Source organism: Culex pipiens, chromosome 3, assembly GCF_016801865.2.
Source record: "Culex pipiens pallens isolate TS chromosome 3, TS_CPP_V2, whole genome shotgun sequence".
NCBI lineage: Eukaryota > Metazoa > Arthropoda > Insecta > Diptera > Culicidae > Culex > Culex pipiens.
The window spans coordinates 179,659,966-179,678,622 of NC_068939.1; the positions used below are offsets into that span (position 1 = coordinate 179,659,966).

The window sequence follows — 18,657 nt, forward strand, 5'->3', positions numbered from 1 at the left end:
AAAACGTGATGAAATTTAAATTATTCATAGAATGCTGCCGGTTTGGGCTGAGGACTCAGTGTGTACCGAGCTTAAATGCCGAATATGTGGTTTGACACTATGGTGGTTGGTCGAAGTATTCATTTTTAAAGAGATTTAACCCGTAATAAGGCTTATTTAATTTAAACCTGAATTTAGAGTTTTTATTTGAATCATTATCACTATTTTAATGCGTGTTAGATAAAACTTGATGATTGATCAATATTTTTTTTTGTACATTTACATTTAAAAAATAAGTAACTGTGATTTTTTTTCCATTTCCTACTAATGGAATACCCGATTCGAGTGGTAGTTTTACAGTTCGCTCCATAAGAAATACATTGCTCATTACCAATCGCGTCGGGTACTCCATTAAAAATTATATACGCACCATTATGTTATAGGCTGGGCCTCAAATTTATGTTGCAAATAGAACCTTTCACCTCGAGATTCAATCTCATGGCATTTAGATTATGAATCTAATTGACTAACATCTGATTCAGGCAGATCAAAATTTATTCCAATTTGATTTAAATTTGACGAATAACTGTTGAAAATAATGTTGCTACAATTTATCATTAAAATTGAACTTCATTTAAAAATAACATTACAACAATTTTTTTGGTTTGTGTCACCCGATAAAAATACAAAAGTATAAATTTTATTAAATTTTTGTCATTGCCAGTATATTTGTTTAATTACGATTTGTTTCAGCCACAAAAGGATTAATTTTTTTGATCTCTAATAAGGCCGTTGCCAATCAATTTCAAATTTATTTCGTTTAAGGGAGATAAAAATGACTTAACATAGTTTCCATGAAGTTGATCACTTTTATAAAAATAGTCACTTAACAAAACAAACAGTTTTGAATATAGAGTAAATATGTCGAAATAAGACACTATTTTTACAAATAAGCATCAAAACAATAAAAAAAAATCAGCAAATGTTGCATTAAACGTGATTTGTGAAGCTATCAGGAGTGAATAATCCATTTAGCTCAAATTTCATAACTTTTGATTGTTTTTATAAGGCAGGAAAAGGGTGGTCCATTCTGCCCCCAAGTGCATTTTAGGGGGAGAGGGGGTAATACGCACCCCCGGGGCAAAATGCACCCTCTGCTTTTCTCGACATTGGGAAGAATTTTCCGGGAAAAAATCATAGAAATTGGAAGCTTAACATTGCTAAACCATGCTGGAAAAATTTGAGCATCGTAGTATAAAAACAGCTTAAGATATTTGCAAAATTTTGAAATGTTGTGTTTTCATATAATTTTCATTGAACTTCCAATATGATTTTTGGACAATATAAAAAGCATTTATTGATATTGTAAGTGTTGATTTATATAGTTTTTACCATAATCTTCATTATTCATTAGATAAATGAGTCCAAAAACATTAAAAAATGCATTTTTAATTAAATTTTCTGCAAAAAGCGTGATCGGGGCAAAATGCACCGCAAAACTGCTTTTACCCGGTGCATTTTGCCCCGTTGTTGTAGTGCATTTTGCCCCAAAGTTGAGGTTTTAAAGACTTTTTTTATCATGGATTACGAAGAATATTAGTTGTTTTGGAACATCGAACAAAATTCTTCCATAGAAATGCTGTTTTAGTTGAGCAATCACAGTTTTCCCTTAGGGGGTGCATATTACCCCCTCTCCCTCTAATTTAACACTTCCACCACCAAGCCTCTAAATGATTTGAAGGTTCCGTTATTGTTTGCTTACCTTGGTAGTAACATCTAATAACAATATAAGCATTGAACAAACTTTTTCAAACAATCCAACTTTTCAGAAAGCTTATTTAAAAACATCGAAATAAACAACATTTGCGTGGTTTTGTCAATAAATTTACATTTTTGCTCATAATTCGAAAAAAACAATGAATTCAAACGTCGTTTTCGGTATGGTGATGTTATTTGACGTCCTTTGTAAGACATTTGCCTTACGGTTGGTCTAAATCCACTCTAAAGCCCAAAACCAAGGGTGGCCCATTCTGCCCCCCTGGTCCATTCTGCCCCCACTGCCCCTACTTAAATATTTTGGAAAATAATGATAGCAAAACAACTGGCCAGGTGTATAATACACTTTAAAACCCTTTTTTCATTCAAATGTTGAAACCATAGTTCGTAAACTCGATTTTCCATAATTTTATTTTTTTTATCGTCCTAATGCCCACTGAATCCACGGAAATTTGTTTTAGGATTTCTTCAAAAAAAAAAAACATTAGTAGTGCGTCCATCCCGGGAATTCCCGGGACAAAAATCCCGGGATTTTTCTTAAACCGGGAATTCCCGAATCCCGGGATTTTCTATAATTTGTCCCGGGAATTCCCGAAATTGAAAAAAAAACATATTTTGGTCTGGAAATTCAGATTTGGTTGTGAAAATAGTAGAACAATAAAATGATTTAAAATTTGTATTCAGCAAATCTCAGCATTAAATTGGCTTTTTAGGAAAAAATATTATAATTTTAATTAACAGGTCCGTAAAATGCCTAGTGCTTTTAATTTTTTTCTCTATTATTTTTTTTTAAAGACTGGATATATTTACGTATTTTTTCGATTTTAAATTTTAAAGCAAAAAATAATTGCATGACGTTTTGGATGACTTCGGTTAAAACAGGAACAGAACAAAACAATTTGTACTTCCAAATGTATTGCTCTAAAATCTCCTGTACCTATTTAGACTGTAATTCTGATTTTCCCTCGGTTGGCGGTAGTAATTTGAAGATAATTTGTAAAATATGTTTTATATAAAACAATGAATTCAAAACTTATATAAAATTTTACATTGACTGGTATCATTTTATTTATTGTCGTTTTTTGTTTTTTAGACATATAAAATAAAAATTTTAAGCTGTTTTAGTCATATATATAAAAGAATTCCAAAGTTTTTTTGAATAGGTCCTATAAACATATGGAAGACAAAAGCTTATTGGACCTTTTCAAAAAAAAAAAAAAAACTCAAGAATTATGTAACTTGATTCGCAAATAAAAAAAAATAATTAATCATACTGGAATAAAAATAGAAGTTGATATAAAATCCTAAACACCACAAAGACAAAAAAAATTCTTTTAGGCTATTTTAAAACTGTCGTCTTTGTTTAGATTAAAGTGAGGATTATCACCATTTGATATTATTAAGCTAATTCAATGATTTTAAGCTTGAAAACATAACAAATATAATGAAACATAGATTTTATTACTGATTCAAAAATTTCCCGGGAAAATTGGACGCCCTTAACATTAGGCATTGAAAAAAAATATTTTGATTTGTGAAAAAAAAAAAAAAAAACCCGTTGAAAAAGAAAACCTGAAATAAAATAGGGAAACGGATATAGGTTTTTTCGTTGAGATTGGAATATTGAAAGCCATGTCTTTCAAGCGAAGGATCACTAGAATTAATTTTTAAAGTTACGAAAGTAACGTTAGTATTTAGTTATGGTCAAACATGTAAAGTGAATAATAACGAAATTAAAATCAATTAAGAAGTCTTTCATCTAATTTATAACCTTTTCATAGCTCAAGGATCGCTCATTACAGAATCCGTAACCACTCTTTTTTACTCATTAACCACTCCTTGATACCTACTAGACGCAGTCATTCATGAAATTTGTGAAAAGCCTTCCAAGAACCGTGGCATAAAAAACTATCCCACTTAGCACTCTTTAAGTGTCCCCATCATGGCACCAGGAGCTTGAACTATATGTAAACACCGTCATTCTGTAAATAGGGAAAAGTGCTCTCGGCATCCTTTTGCCATTTTAGTTGCGTTACTTCTGTGTTTTTTTTTCAACATGTTTAGGATTGAAAAGTGGAGCTAGATTTCAGTGCAGCGAACGTTGAAACTTTGAAAGTTATTTTATTTTCAGTAAAAAATTTAATGCGTTTTTCCATTAAGCACTAAATTTTCAAAAACTGTAACTCTTTTCAAGGACACTCCCATGTACAAATGTGGCACAACGAGTAGCTGTGGCTGCCGAACCGAGGGCAAAATCAACATTGGAAAATTGAGGAAAAAGGGTCGGAAAATCTGTTGCTGGCAGCTAGTTGACAAGTTCGACAAGCGAAGCCAACGCTCTCCGGTGATACACACACCAAAATGATGCCGATGACGATGATGTGTGCCAGAGATAGCTATACGGAGGATCGAAAGTTTATGTTTTCTGGGCAAGCTTTTGGAAAGAGCGTTTTTTAAATGTCGCTCATATAGTTATTGTTCATTCCACGGCAAATTAACATTTTACAGATATCTTCAAATTTATAACGTATAAATCATAGTTGGGCACTGCACACAAATGAGTGTCCTTTTTAAAGGAAAAAGTTCCAAAGAAAACTCACAATCAACCTGATCCCATCTCGGTTCTACATGTTTGGCGCTCTTTGCTCCTTTCCGGGAGGCAATATTTATAGCTGACAGTTTAATTTAAATTTCGTCTTTATTTTCCGCATAGCGCCAATGTCGCCGCAGGTGTTTACTTTTCCGAGAGCGCGCGCGTTTTTGTTTGTTTGCAACGGAACAAAACTCGGTCGCGGTCGTGGAAATTACCATAAAACTCCTCTAATCTTCGGAACGGTGCGAACTTGTACTTTAGTACTTTACTTTTACTCGGTTATAAGATATCGACTTAACTTTATTTTGCAGGTTTTTTTTTGTGTTGAGCAAATAAAACTAGCGATTTGATCAAAATATTTAAAACACCTTGAAAACATTTAAAATTACAAAAAAAATATCGATTTTAGAACCAACTATCCAAAAGGACTGTTAGTGGACAAACTCTCTTTAGAATTTTTTTATCGTTTCACTTGATTTTTAATGTTTTTCTACATGCAGAAGTTTGTCTCAAGCTCAGCCAAGAGCTTCTCAAGAGAGCATCGCGGAGCACTCATTGCAAGAGAGAGAGAGAGGAAGAACAAAGAGAACACGTTTATCTTCTCTCTTTAGCAGAGATATTCAGGTAATGACAAATGTTTGGAAACAAGTAGTAAACAATCAAATTGGGCAAAACAGTGGAAAAGGGCCGTTTTGCGTTTATAAAGCAATTCTCAGATATCGGGCGTTTGCTTTTTATTTTTGGTTTGGATGAAACTTTATATGACCGATTCTTCGGCTCCTTTTAAAAAAAAATCCAAGTTTTTTTCAGCGCTGTAGTGGCAAAATAAAAGAAGAAACCCCCTAATGTTATTACATATTTGGAAAGATGATTGATTTTCCTACAGAGAAATATTATGCAGAATGAACCATATAGTACAGGCCTGCCCAACGTCCGGCCCGCGGGCCGGATCCGGCCCGTGAAGCAATTTCATCCGGCCCGCGACGGTTTTTCAAAATAGTTCTATGACTAGCCCTCAACTAAAGGCTGTACATGAAATCTTCAATAAATAAAATGAGTGTCTAAATTAAAAAAAAAATAGCAGGTTTAACAAAAAAATAACTAGAAACACCTGTTTTTTTTTTCCTTTGGAAATAAAATGTTGCTGAATTAACGTATTATTTGGATTTTTCCTTTTCTTTTTCAAAGAATAACATTCTTTATGTTTGAAATTAATTCTTATAAATTTTATATAAAAAATTAAATTGAAAAATGGCGCTGGAAAACGAAATTATCCAATTTGTAGAAATAAAAAATAAATTTTAAAAAAACTAGAATTATTGTCAAAAAATTCATAAAAAGACACTAATTTTTTTTAAGTTGTTACTGTGTTAACTTAAAGTTTGAGCTTTTCTATTTTAAGGAACTTTATTAAAACTATTTTTTTGATAATGAGTAAGCAAAAAATAACGCAATGTTTCAGAACAACGTTTCAGTGATGAAGTTTTGTTTATAAAAAGGTTTTTTAATAGCAAATTATTCATACTGAAAATAAAGATCATCGCAAATATTTTTCAGTCATGCAAAAATAATATTTTTGAAATATTTTGTTACATATTTGAATAAAGGTGCACAACAACGCAAAAAGTGTTTTTTTTTTGTAAGAAGATTTGAATCCAGATTTTGTGTCAATAAATTGTATCATGCCTCATTGATTTTTGAAATATATTGTTGTGTTGAGAAAGCTCAGCTTTTAAAAAGTTGCCACGCCCAATGAAATTTGGATAATTTTTTTATATTTAATGATAATAAATAAAACACATTTTTGCATTTCCGCTGTGAAACTATCAACTTTTCCTGTACGTCTGGAGAAATGAAACGGCCTACTTTTCCCTACCAAAACAACAGAATGGATAATTAAATTAAATCTGCTTTTTGCAACTGGTTGCATAAACTGCTATTTTGACAGTTATTCTGTTTTCTTCCCTAAAACAAAGATATATAAATCTTATTTGCAATACTAGTTTATTTGTTTGTTTACTTCAAAAGAACCTTTTAAAAATTAAATTATGAAAAGAAAATTGTTTTCTTTTTTAACTTTTGTCAAACATAAGTTCCGGCCCGCCACTCCTTCATAAAAATCAGGTCTGGCCCGCAGGGCCTAAAGGTTGGGCACCCCTGATAAAAGATGTACACAGTACATTTTTTTGTAAATCTGAAAGGTGATTTTTTTTTAAGGTTGATCCACACAGTAAAAAATAATGTAAATTTGGAAGCTGTAAAATTGGAAGGATGAATATTACCACTTTTATGATGTAATTTTACCTCAATTTAGACTGAAAAAGTGACATTAAACCAGAAAAGTGGTAAAATTACACATTTCCAGAGTTAAAATTACACCTTTTTTCTGGCATAAAAGATGTACCCCTTCCCAGATGTAATATTACCATGATTTTTTTTTCTGTGCAATTATGATGTAATTTTACCATAATTTAGGCTGAAAAAGTGACATAAACCAGGAAATTGGTAAAATTATACATTTTCAGAGGTAAAATTACACATTTTTACTGAAATAAAGGATTTACCCCTTCACAGATGTACACAGATGTAATATTACCATGATTTTTTACTGTGTTTAAAAATGGGAAAAATTTAATAAAGTGTTACTTTTTTCTGAGAATTCCCTAAAACTTTTGATGCAAAATGTCTTCTTTGTTCACACAAAAAGTACGCACTGAGTTTTATCCAAATAAAAAAATACAAACATAAAATTTCCAATATAGGGGAAATTCTCGTTTTTGCCAAACTTTTCATGCAAAATGTCTTCTTTGTTCACACAAAAAGTACGCACTGAGTTTTATCCAAATAAAAAAATACAAACATAAAATTTCCAATATAGGGGAAATTCTCGTTTTTGCCAAACTTTTCATGCAAAATGTCTTCTTTGTTCACACAAAAAGTACGCACTGAGTTTTATCCAAATAAAAAAAATACAAACATAAAATTTCCAATACAGGGGAAATTCTCGTTTGTGCCAAACTTTTCATGCAAAATGTCTTCTTTGTTCACACAAAAAGTACGCACTGAGTTTTATCCAAATAAAAAATATACAAACATAAAATTTCCAATAAGTTCCGTTTGTTTGGCACAAACGAGAATTTCCCCTATATTGGAAATTTTATGTTTGCATTTTTTTTTATTTGGATAAAACTCAGTGCGTACTTTTTGTGTGAACAAAGAAGACATTTTGCATGAAAAGTTTGGCACAAACGAGAATTTCCCCTATATTGGAAATTTTATGTTTGTATTTTTTTTATTTGGATAAAACTCAGTGCGTACTTTTTGTGTGAACAAAGAAGACATTTTGCATCAAACGTTTTAGGAAATTCTCAGAAAAAAGATTAAACACTCGCTCCTAACTCCATCCAATTTGCTGATTTTCATTATGTAAACAACTAATTTTGCTAAACTTTTGACAGAAACTTGCTTGCTCAATTCTTATTGAGCTATTTATCACTCGATTTCAATTGAAAACGTTTTTTATGAGATGTAATTGAATGTCAAAGTGCTGATATGGCAACATTAGCGTGCGCTGGAGTTATATGCTGTTCCCCTATTTGATCATTTTTCAGGTAATTTAACAAAAAATTCACAGCTTATTCATTAATTTTAATGTTCTCTCAATTAAAGCAACGAATTGATCCACGTCGTTACGAATTGTTGAGCCAAAATCATCACTAGAGATTGAAACAAACCCGTTGAATGACCCTCGTGATTATTATTTCAGAACCTCTCTGTGTTTCCTTGGTGCCCTCGAGCTTCTCTGAATAAATGTTGTTTAAACGACAGACGGTCTGCATTTCAGCAGACATTTTCGCAGGGGGGTCAATTGAAGTAAATTTATCATTTTTTTTAATTTAAATCAGAAAACAAATTTTGTTGAAAAGAATGCCGTAACTATCGCTTTTTCAACATTTAGAGAATAATTTTGAAAAAAAAAACTTCTTCTACAAACAACTAACCCCAAGAAACCTTCATCTTAGGAAGGAAAAATAACGGAAAATTTCCAACGCGGTTTAGATGCTCTCCAGTGACTAAATTGTTGTGAACCGGCTCGAGGGGTGGCCTCGAGAAAAACTCATCGAGCAAATGAGAATGGAAATGGAAAAGCAATAAAAAACGGAAAAGCCTCCCGCTCTCAGGATTTCCAACGCAGAATTTAACCGGTTTATGTGGGGGGTGGTCTGGTCAACCAAAGTGGCCGTAAGTAGTTCATTAACGTGGATAAGCTGCGGGTTAAGGTTGTAATGTGGGCGGTTTTGTGTTTGCAGGATTGTGTGTACTGCATTGGGAAACGGCATGGTGGTTGTCCTGTGGAGCAATCTACTTGGCTAAACGATTTACAGCGACCGAACCGGACCCAATTAGTTTGATGGGAGCTGTTTTATCTTTATGTTTGTTCACATTTCTACTATAATTTCATGAATGGAAATTGTTAAAAAAAAATACAATCTGGACTGTAATTTTTGTACTGGCTTCAAAATAATTTTCTCGTAATGCGCTCAAAATGTTAAAAAAGAAGGTTTGAATTAACTAAATGATATTTTTTTTCATATTTAAATTCTTTTCAATCTGAATTCAACTACACCATACATGCGTCGATATATGTTTGCCAATGCGAGCAACAAGTCTTACTCATGAGTGAATTGCGATGTTCATAGAATCATATTTCAATTTTATAGCCTCAACGGTACCATCAGGTTGGGAAACGTAATCCAGTAAAGCTCACAGTAATGTTTACGCCTTTATTGGCACTCAAACGAGCTGTTGCTTCCCGCAAATTTTGGTCTACCAGCAATAAATAAATACTTGCTACAGGTAGTTATACAAACCAGACGCGATTATTCAAGTTATCGCTGAAATCTCATTTCGGTCGATCGAAATTTAGGAGCAACGAATCATGGAATAACTAACTTAGTTCGTCTAGGTAGGTCTAGGTGGTTGGTGCCTTCCCCACTTCTTACCAAAAATGGGTCTCTTGAAAAGTTCGGACATAATTTTCATCTAAATTTTAGTTTTTAAATTGTAAAGAAATTCAGTTAAGCTGTTTGAAACCAATCTAGTTTTTCACGCTTGTTTGAAGAGTCCTTAAAAAGTATATAAATATCATTTAAGTGACCATAGCTTGCGGCAGGATTGCCAGATATTCAAATTTTAAGACTCGTTGGGAAGATCTTTCGATAATTTACCCAACGCTGGGTTTACGAAGAATCCGGAAATAATTTCCTTACCAAATTAGCGACATCCACCTTCAAAAAGTGTATACGTAGCAATGAATTCATTGGTCATAAAATTGAGTCAGGGTTGCCAGATCTTAAAACTTTTAAAAACATTGGAGAGATTTTTTAGTTAAAATTTTAATATTTTTGTTCTACTTTTGAACTATTTGTGAACTTCAAACGGTTCAATTTTTGCATATAGAATACACTACTACACGGAGAGACCGGCCAGGGCAAATCTAAAAAAATCTTGGTTAATTTAACTAAAAGTATGGCTTAATTTTTTACACAGCTTTTTTCAACAATCGATTGTTGATTTTGTTAACCCGAAATTGCTGACCACCAGTAACTAAAAGTAACTAAAAAAATAGTTGGAATTGCCATTTTCGTTGGCTAAATGTCCGAAAAAAATTCTAGCAGTCGACTGCTAGAATATTTTTTTCAGAAAATTAACTATTTTTTTTTGTTTTCAGCTGAAATATTGTGGAATATTCTGTAAAAAACAGGCTGGACCATACTTTTCAACTATTTTTCAACAATTTTTTTCGGTGTATTAACTGAAATATTTTTGCATGCTGAAAATTATTAGTGGATTATAACAAAACATTTCTTAATTAAACATAATTTATGTTAGTGTCGATATATATTTTCTTTAATTATCTAACGATATAGGCCGGGCTGAATTTCTAGCTACATTTTTAACTAATGTCTTACTTAAATACAGAAAAATATTCGTACATGTAGTCAATAATTAGCTATTGTTAGCAATATTGTTATTGAATTTGAAGTAATTTTTTTAATAATGCCTCACAAATTAATGCTGGGTGTTTTTATATTCGTATTTATTCTGCCTAAAATTTTAACTTTTTGTACTAATTTGTTTTTTTTTTTTGCATGAAGTTTTTAAATTACTGTTAAAAAGCATACAAACAAAACTTTTTATTAATTGTTATTATAAAACATGTAAGGCTTGATAAAAGTTTGAAAAAATTACGTTGCATAAATCTAAAAAATAATAATTAAACATATTACAAATTTTGTTAAACATATTTAAAAAAGATGTTTAATTTCTCGTGAATTCCTTAAAAATATAAACCGAGGAAAATTTTTACCAAGTTAAGTTATTATGTTGTATAAAATTATGTTTTGTATTCACTTACCATCACTGTGCAATCATCCGATAAGTCATCATCATCTGCAACGGTCTCAGGTTTAGTTATTTTTCTTGTGGTTGGACACAGAATTTACACCAAAGTGAACCTTTTGCTGCAAATAGACATATAAAATTTATTAGTAATTTAATACAAAATTCTTAATTTTGGCTATAAACTGAAAAAAGGATCGTAAATAAATGTAATTATGATGAGGAAAGAAAAAATATCAATAATGCTACTTACCAAGCTTGCATTAAATTTTTTCAACGTATACTCCGATTCCTGAAAACAATATTTAGAGTTTTACTTACCAGTTTATTTAGCTGTCTTCTATTAACAGCATTTTTAAAATATTTCTATCTTCTTTTGTATATCTTTTATAAATTTTATTTTTTAGACGTTTCGCATCATCTAATTTTTATTTTGATATTATGTGTACGCATTTCCATGTATTTTATGGCTGATGATTCTGAAAAAATAATGGTTCATTAAATTTGTATCCATCGTAAGCACGAAGGTTTTTCATTATTCAGTTTTCTAATTAAAATCACAACAGATAAATTGTAATGTAAAAATTAATCCAAACTTACTTAGATTAACCAACCTTTTGTTAAATTTGCCCGTGCAAGTATTGTCGTGCAAGAGTTCACCCGCCTCTTCCTTTCACTGCCCTTCCCTTTCCTTAAAACATTGTCATGAAGTCCCCTCGCATCAGAGGTCCTCATTGCGAATGTCCTCGTCTTGTTCTTCATAGTTTATCACCTGCAAAGAAATCATCAACAAACCTACTCACTAATTCTACCTCCCCAGTTGCAAAACTTTGATTTGCCACTTCAACATTAGCCAAATAATGTAATTTTCACCTTTCACATCCTCTCACTTCATGATTAACAACACAAACAAGTACGCTTTTGTTGAAATTTACGAAAGTAAAATCAACAATTTTAACTGTTAAAATTTCTGGGCACAGTCTCTCCGTGTAAATGTTATCGTTTTGGAAAATATCGAAGACGCGTTTTTTCTAATCTTTTTTATGTTGTTGATTTAAACTTTTCAGAACAAATTTAAAATTTGATACCTGCTCTGTATCACCCTTTTCAAGTTTAAATTTTGCAGTTCTTGATTTTTTCAATGGGGAAAAAAATAAATTATAATGCAAATCTCTGCGAAATTCCAAACAAAAATGATTTTGTAATTATTCGAAAATCCCTATTTCGGGAAGAGATTCTCTGATCGATATGGAGTCTTCAGCAGAGTTGTAGTAGGCAATGAGAACAATTCAGAAAAATAGTTTTTTTTAAGTTTGCCATAAAAAGATAAACTTTCCAAAACTGTGTTTTTAAATAGGTTTATGGGGACCAAAAAGGACAAACTAATTTGACGGAGATAAACATTTTTGATAATTTCACGATTTAAAAAAAAATGAAAATGAATCGAAACACAAATTTTGTCTCTTTAAAATTTTGTGATTTAATAATTTTAAAATATTCTGAAAATTTCATAAAAATATCATTTCTTGACTTGAAAAAAATAGTGCTGGTTGGAAAACACTTAAACAATTTATTTTTCTAATTTTTCTATAAATAGCAATACTTTTTCTAAGCATTAATATTATTATTTGTTCGATTTTCAAACTTAGAAAATGAAACTTGTGTAGAATTTTCTTAGTTTCGTTTTTTCAAGAAATGGAATATATATAAAGAGAATCAATAATACACGTTTTTTTAACACTGGAACGCCCAACGCATGCCCAACTTACACGGACGCCCAATCCTCCCAAAAAAGCTGGAACGGTAACTTCAACTCGCTGGTTCTCGGGCATAACTTAACCAATCAAGATGATTTTTTTTCAGTGATATATTAGATTTCTAGATGATCCTAGAACTTTGCAGAACTCAATTTGATCAAATCTGAAATTTCGGCGACCGAAAACGATCCACCTTTTTTTAAACAGTTGCCAGCGTGGAATTTTTGGCGACTTTTTTCTACAGGCGAAAAGTTCTGCAAAGTTCTAGGATCATCCAAACATCCTTACAAATCACTGGAAAAAAGAATCGTCTTGATTGGTTGAGTTATGCCCGAGAACCAGCTAGTTGGAGTTACCGTTCCAACTTTTTTGGAGCCTTGGGAGTTGAAAAAAAATAATATATTTTTAAAAGTCTTACCACTTTTTTCTGGACTATCTTCCTCAACTAAAAGTTTGCTAAAGACACCATATTTATCAGAGAATCTCTTAAGACTTTCGAATATACCATTTTTGTATTGACAGATGTCAAAATTGTATGGAGACTTGTATGGCTGAACTATTGAAGCATAATGCCATCTTTGGTCATAAAGAAAATTTCAGCCCAAAACCAAAAAATGAAAAATAAAATTATGTGGAGAACTGCTCTATAACTTGAGAGTCTTGATATTTTATCTATCGTTGCTGTAATACAGCCAGAAAAGAAAGAGAGAGAAAAACAAAAAAACTCTTGTATCGACACAAATGACAAATCAACAAATACCACCAGCTGTCTAAATCCATTTCATTACAGCTAACATTTCTTCAAATCCTTTGAATAAATCGAATTGATCACAAGAAACAAGACAGAAACTCGATTTTGCCAGTCCTCTCCGAAAACCACAACCGACCAAGCCTAATTCGATTTTCGGTCCCATCCTAAGAAATGTCTCTCCTTTGAAGCACACCAGCAACGTGCGATAAATTTAAATCAATAAAAACACTAATCTAGCGCCCTCGTCAGCAGCTGGCGTATAATTGTAACGTCATTTGGACCAAATTTCATTCGGATAAATTTAGCCAATTTGTCATCAAAAGTCGCGCGGGGAAATTCCTAAGGTTAACTCAACTAAGATCTTCTGACGGGGGAAATGACGTGGACGTTACACAGCTAGGCGAATTACAATTTGCACAAGCCGACAGGCTAATTGGCTTACTCGGGAAGATGACTGTGATGACGAATGCTAATTTTATCTGGAAGGGAGTAATCCTGTTAAATGGAATAACTAACTTTGAAATGAATGCGAGGTAAATATTTGTTAGGAATGTCCTAATGAAGAAGCTAGGAATAGGTTATTAGGAATTGAATAACCATAATTTTTGTGACAATTATTGCATCTGAAGTCGTTTAGCTCCTTGCGCTGTAAATGAAATTATTTTCAATTTGCACCAATAGCCATCATTCTAGGACTGGGAAAGGCGAAAGAAAACGTCCGTTTGCGGACGAGCTATGAGATTGTAAAGTGGCTTGGTCACAACTCGATGTCACACGTCGGATATTGGACATAATTGCCCGGATGTGGTGGAAGGATCTTGTTTTCAATGGATTAATTGGCACTTACATTCCACTGTTGTACGGTTGAATTGACAGGCCATGTTGCATTACTTTGTAGACATTTATTTTATGGTTCATTTCAATGTACTAAAGATGGTTTACGGAAAAGAAATTCTTAGTTCAATCAATTCTTGTTCGGCAAGTACCATGCGTCTCCTTGCAAATATTCAATGATAGTTTGTTTAATGAAGAGGCACGATTCTTCAATAAAGATTGACATCCCAAAAGAGGAATACATACAAAAGATTAATTTCTCTCTATATCCTCTTATCACCCCCCAGAACACTTCCAAACCCAGCGTAGCAGCCCCTCCCCCAGGACACGTGCCACATGGACCACTTACGGACAATCTAAGACTCTCCTAGGCGGGTGTCGTCGTCGTCGTCCCACCAAACCACGCACCAGCACACAAACACCGTCGTTCCAGGAAGGACACATCCGACGACGGCGGCTCCAAGAAACGTTCGCGCGGTCGTCCTCCCGTCCCCGTCCGGGCAACGATGAAGTTTTCAATTCCGCTTCCTGGCGGTGGCACCGGACTGACACTGTTCTCGAAGCTCGTTCGCACCAAGGACTTGCGGAAGCTGCAGGGCGAAGATCCCAAGAGTACAAAGCCAAAACTAACGGTAGGTTGTTGGGTTTTGCTTAAATCTTATCTAATGTTGCGTTCCAAAGTTTCCCTTTAATATAATAATTTTCATGAACAGTAGTGTCACAGACAACCCGACATAAATTTATTTTCAAAACCTTCAATCAACATTTTAACGGTTATATTGAAGATTTAGAAACTCATCACACCACTTTTCAATTCACGACTGCTCATTTAAACGCATTTGACAGTTTTTTTTTAAATTAGTTACGACTGTCTGCCTGTCTGTGGAGTGTGACTTACGGAATTTATTCCTTTATTGAGCATCAAACGAGTGCGAATTGGGATAGGATTTGGTCGATTTAGTGGGTCCACATTAGGATATCGTTTGTGTGGGAAATTGAACAATGAGCTATGGAATAAATCATCGCTTTCTAGCTGTTGGCAAAACAAAGATGTGGAATTAATAATAATTTTATAGCAAATTTTCTGAACCCTTAAAAAAAAAAAAAAATCTGAATGTCGCTGAAATCGAACTTTTGGTGGCAATATCTTGTTAAAAAATCTGTAAAGTATTTTTCGATGGCAAATTCAATTTCAACATAAAAAAATTATGACAAAAAAATTATTTGCATAAAATTTCGATTTTTTCCAAAAATCACTATTTTTTTCAACAAACTTTAATTCGGCTGCAGAATTTTCTCTATGGCTCAAAAGTTGCGGGTTTTTGTCAGCTAGAACATAAATATCAAAAAAGTTTATTAAAAATCGGCAAATTTTTCCCTTAACCTATTTTTCTGAATATTCCTCAACAACACCCAAGACAAAGCACTCGTCCGAGAGAATAATGGCCTACACAGCAAACAAAAGTTGAATTTTGGAATGTTGAAAATTTGGTTGGTTGAATATTACTCATTTTTTGAGTAATATTACTCAAAAAATCTGTAAAAATGTGAACCTGATGAATATTCATCAGAAACTGATGAAAATTCACGAATTCCTGATGTAATATTACACATTTTTTTCGCCACAAAATCTATCACCAATTCCTGATGAATATTACCATAATTTTTTTCTCTGTGTAGAGTCGAAAGAATAGTGGTACCATTCACGGACACAGAGAACACAGTTCGAGATGGGCGAGAGAATCATTCTTACGGGGTTCATTTCTAATCTAATCTAATCTAATCTAACACAAACGCAGCCAGTCCGATGAAAGCATGCTGGAAAGTCTTGTGATTAGATTACGCCCCAAGCACTTTTCTTGTCAATATTAATAATTGCAATACATCCGAGAACACCCGAAAATGTAATACAAAAATTAAAGCGGCCAGCCCTACTGCGTTGTGTTTACCGCAGAGAGGATTCTGAGAACGGATCACATTTCACAGAACCTACAGGGGAGGAAGGATGCGTGGACATACCGTACCAAACGCTCCGAATCAGTTAGGTGTAGTGTGTTAGTGTAAATTTGGCAGATAAATATAATTTTAGGGAGGAAGTGGAATTGAGCAAAATGGGATTAAGGAATGGGAAAGTGAGGAAAGGGTAGGAGGGTTTTTTTTTACTTTATAGTATAATAATATAGGAGAATATAATCATTAAGCAAATAATGATGGAAAGCTCTCACCAAGAATCAGCAAATCTTGAAATCTTCAAAAGACACAGCCAGATTGTGTCCCAATCGGCAGCTCCTAAGTTTTTATCAACGGCCGCATCAAATCAGCCAAGATTTCCTCGTCATCTGCGCGATTGAGGCTCTATCCCAGGTCAGCGACGTTTTCCCGGGCATGCAGCAAAGCAGCAACAGCTCCTGGTTCTGCCAAATCCATAAAAGGAATCGAACCCCGTATATCTCCACCATCTCCACCTTTTCCACTACCACTCACAAGTTCGTCTAAAACTAGCCGATAAAACTTTGACGGAAGTCCTCAGAAGACGAAAAAACGCGGAGCGATAAATCAATCCAACCGGTCGTGATCATAGCTTGCTTCGATCAAATTTCAGAATCATTCTTACGGGGTTCATTTGCAAAAAAAGTTCATCTGTCAAACAAAACACCAAAAACTGTAGACTAAAGGAATTGAACCTGAGACCTTTGATAAACTAACCCAATGACTTTACTTTCTCGGCCACCACAGCTTGGTGACCAATAAGTTGTCAAAAGTCGATGTATGCCACTTGTTGGAGATTTATTATCTCAATTAACGAATGAACACATTTGTTATGATGGTGTGAGCATTACTCTTTAGATTTTGACCTCACAAAATTTTGAGGGAACGATTCTCTCCACTCTGAATTCTGGGTGTACGAGACTTGTATGGGTGTAATAATGACACAAAATAGCTACTTTTGTCATTGGGGGACGAGGGAACCTTTCCCACAAAGTTTGAGCCAAATAAAAAAAACAAAAAATAAAAATGGTTGAAATCGGCCGATTTCGTAGAGAATTGTTAATTTAACAAAAGCAGAAAATTTCATTTCAGCAAAAAAAAAAAAAAACTTCTGAAGTATAACATTTTTTATTAATTTGTTTTAGAGCCACAAAATTCATAATTATCGCTACAAAAAATTATGGTTTACCAATTTATTTATTTTGAAGTGTCTTGGAAAATATCGAAAATTCAATCTATTTTTTTTTCAATTCAATGTTAGATCCAAAATCTTAGTTGAAATTTCAATTCAGTTCACAAAACTGTAGATAATGTATATGGTTTGAAATAAAATTTCATTTTTCTGCACTTTAGCAGTACTTATTTCTTAATTTTTAAAATATTTTTTAGAATTATGTTTTAAAAATACCTTTAAATTTTCTATAATGATTTGTTGTAAATTTAGTAAGAACATTTCAAATTTTATTTTAGGTTTCAGTTCCTCCTTCTTTTCAAAATTTTACAAAAAATAAAAGTATGGGGACATAAAATATTATTATTGACTAAAACTGATATATTTTGTTGAAAAAAAAAAATTGCAAAAATCGATAATAAAATAATTTCTTTCATTGTATGCGCTTATTAATGCCCTTTCCATCAAATAAAGACTTTTTAATTTTTCTACAAATTTCCATTTTGAGACCACAGATCGGAGCGTTTGGTACGGTATGTCCGCGCATCCTTCCTCGCCAGTAGATTCTGTAAAATATGATCCGTTCTCAGAATTCTCTCTGCGGTGAACATAACGTAGTAGGGCAGGCCGCTTTAATTTGTGTAATGCATTTTCGGGTGTTGTCGGATGTATTGCCATTATTAAAATAATGACAAGAAAAGTACTTGAGGCGTGATTTAATCACAAGACTTTTCAGCAAGCATTCATCCAACTGGCCACGTTTGTGTTAGATTAAATCAGACATTTTTAAATTCAAAAGTTAAAAAAAACGTATTTTCATACATTCATATTTTGCAATTTTTGGAAATTAGCATGAATGTAATGATGTATAATGCGTTTTGTGATACTTTTAGTTCCAAATTTAGAATATCATTCTTTAAATTTAAAATTTATTTTTTTGCACCCTGTGTTAAGATAGGACCATACTTGTTTAATTTTAACGCTATTGTATCAGTTTTTATTTGGCAGAAAAATGAAAATTTCAAAAATCAAGTAAAAAAGTTTGTTTTTTTCATACAAATTCCGCTTCCAATTATGAAATGATTCTCAAGAGTCATATAGATTTTGGGCTGATAAAAAACACTTTGTAGAACATCGTAAAGCGCTACGAGTTGATCCCGTAAAAAACAAAATGATTTTTGAAGAATGCTTTTTTGGAAATAAGATTAAGGTGAAACGGGACACTTTTCTAATCAAATATAAAAACGTATGTTGTTGTTGTTGTTAATTCATTTATTTCAACAACAACAACATACGTTTTTATATTTGATTAGAAAAGTATGAGATTCTTGAAAATGAGGGCATTTGATTGGGTTTTGCTTTGTTTAGTTTTTTGCTCGTTTTTTTTTTATAAATTTAAAAGAAA

The 18,657-nt window shown here is 32.8% G+C and overlaps 1 protein-coding gene across 5 annotated transcripts in view; it reads left to right on the plus strand.

Annotated features, from left to right (window-relative positions):
• Window positions 1–18,657, plus strand: part of LOC120427999 (cationic amino acid transporter 2) — a 55,289-nt gene that overhangs the window by 17,796 nt on the left and 18,836 nt on the right. For all 5 annotated transcript variants that reach the window (XM_039592966.2, XM_039592965.2, XM_039592964.2 and 2 more), the window contains one exon: window positions 14,380–14,724. In XM_039592966.2, the coding sequence (XP_039448900.1) occupies window positions 14,599–14,724 (126 nt within the window). In that variant the 5' untranslated portion in view covers window positions 14,380–14,598. The remainder of the gene's footprint in view (window positions 1–14,379; window positions 14,725–18,657) is intronic.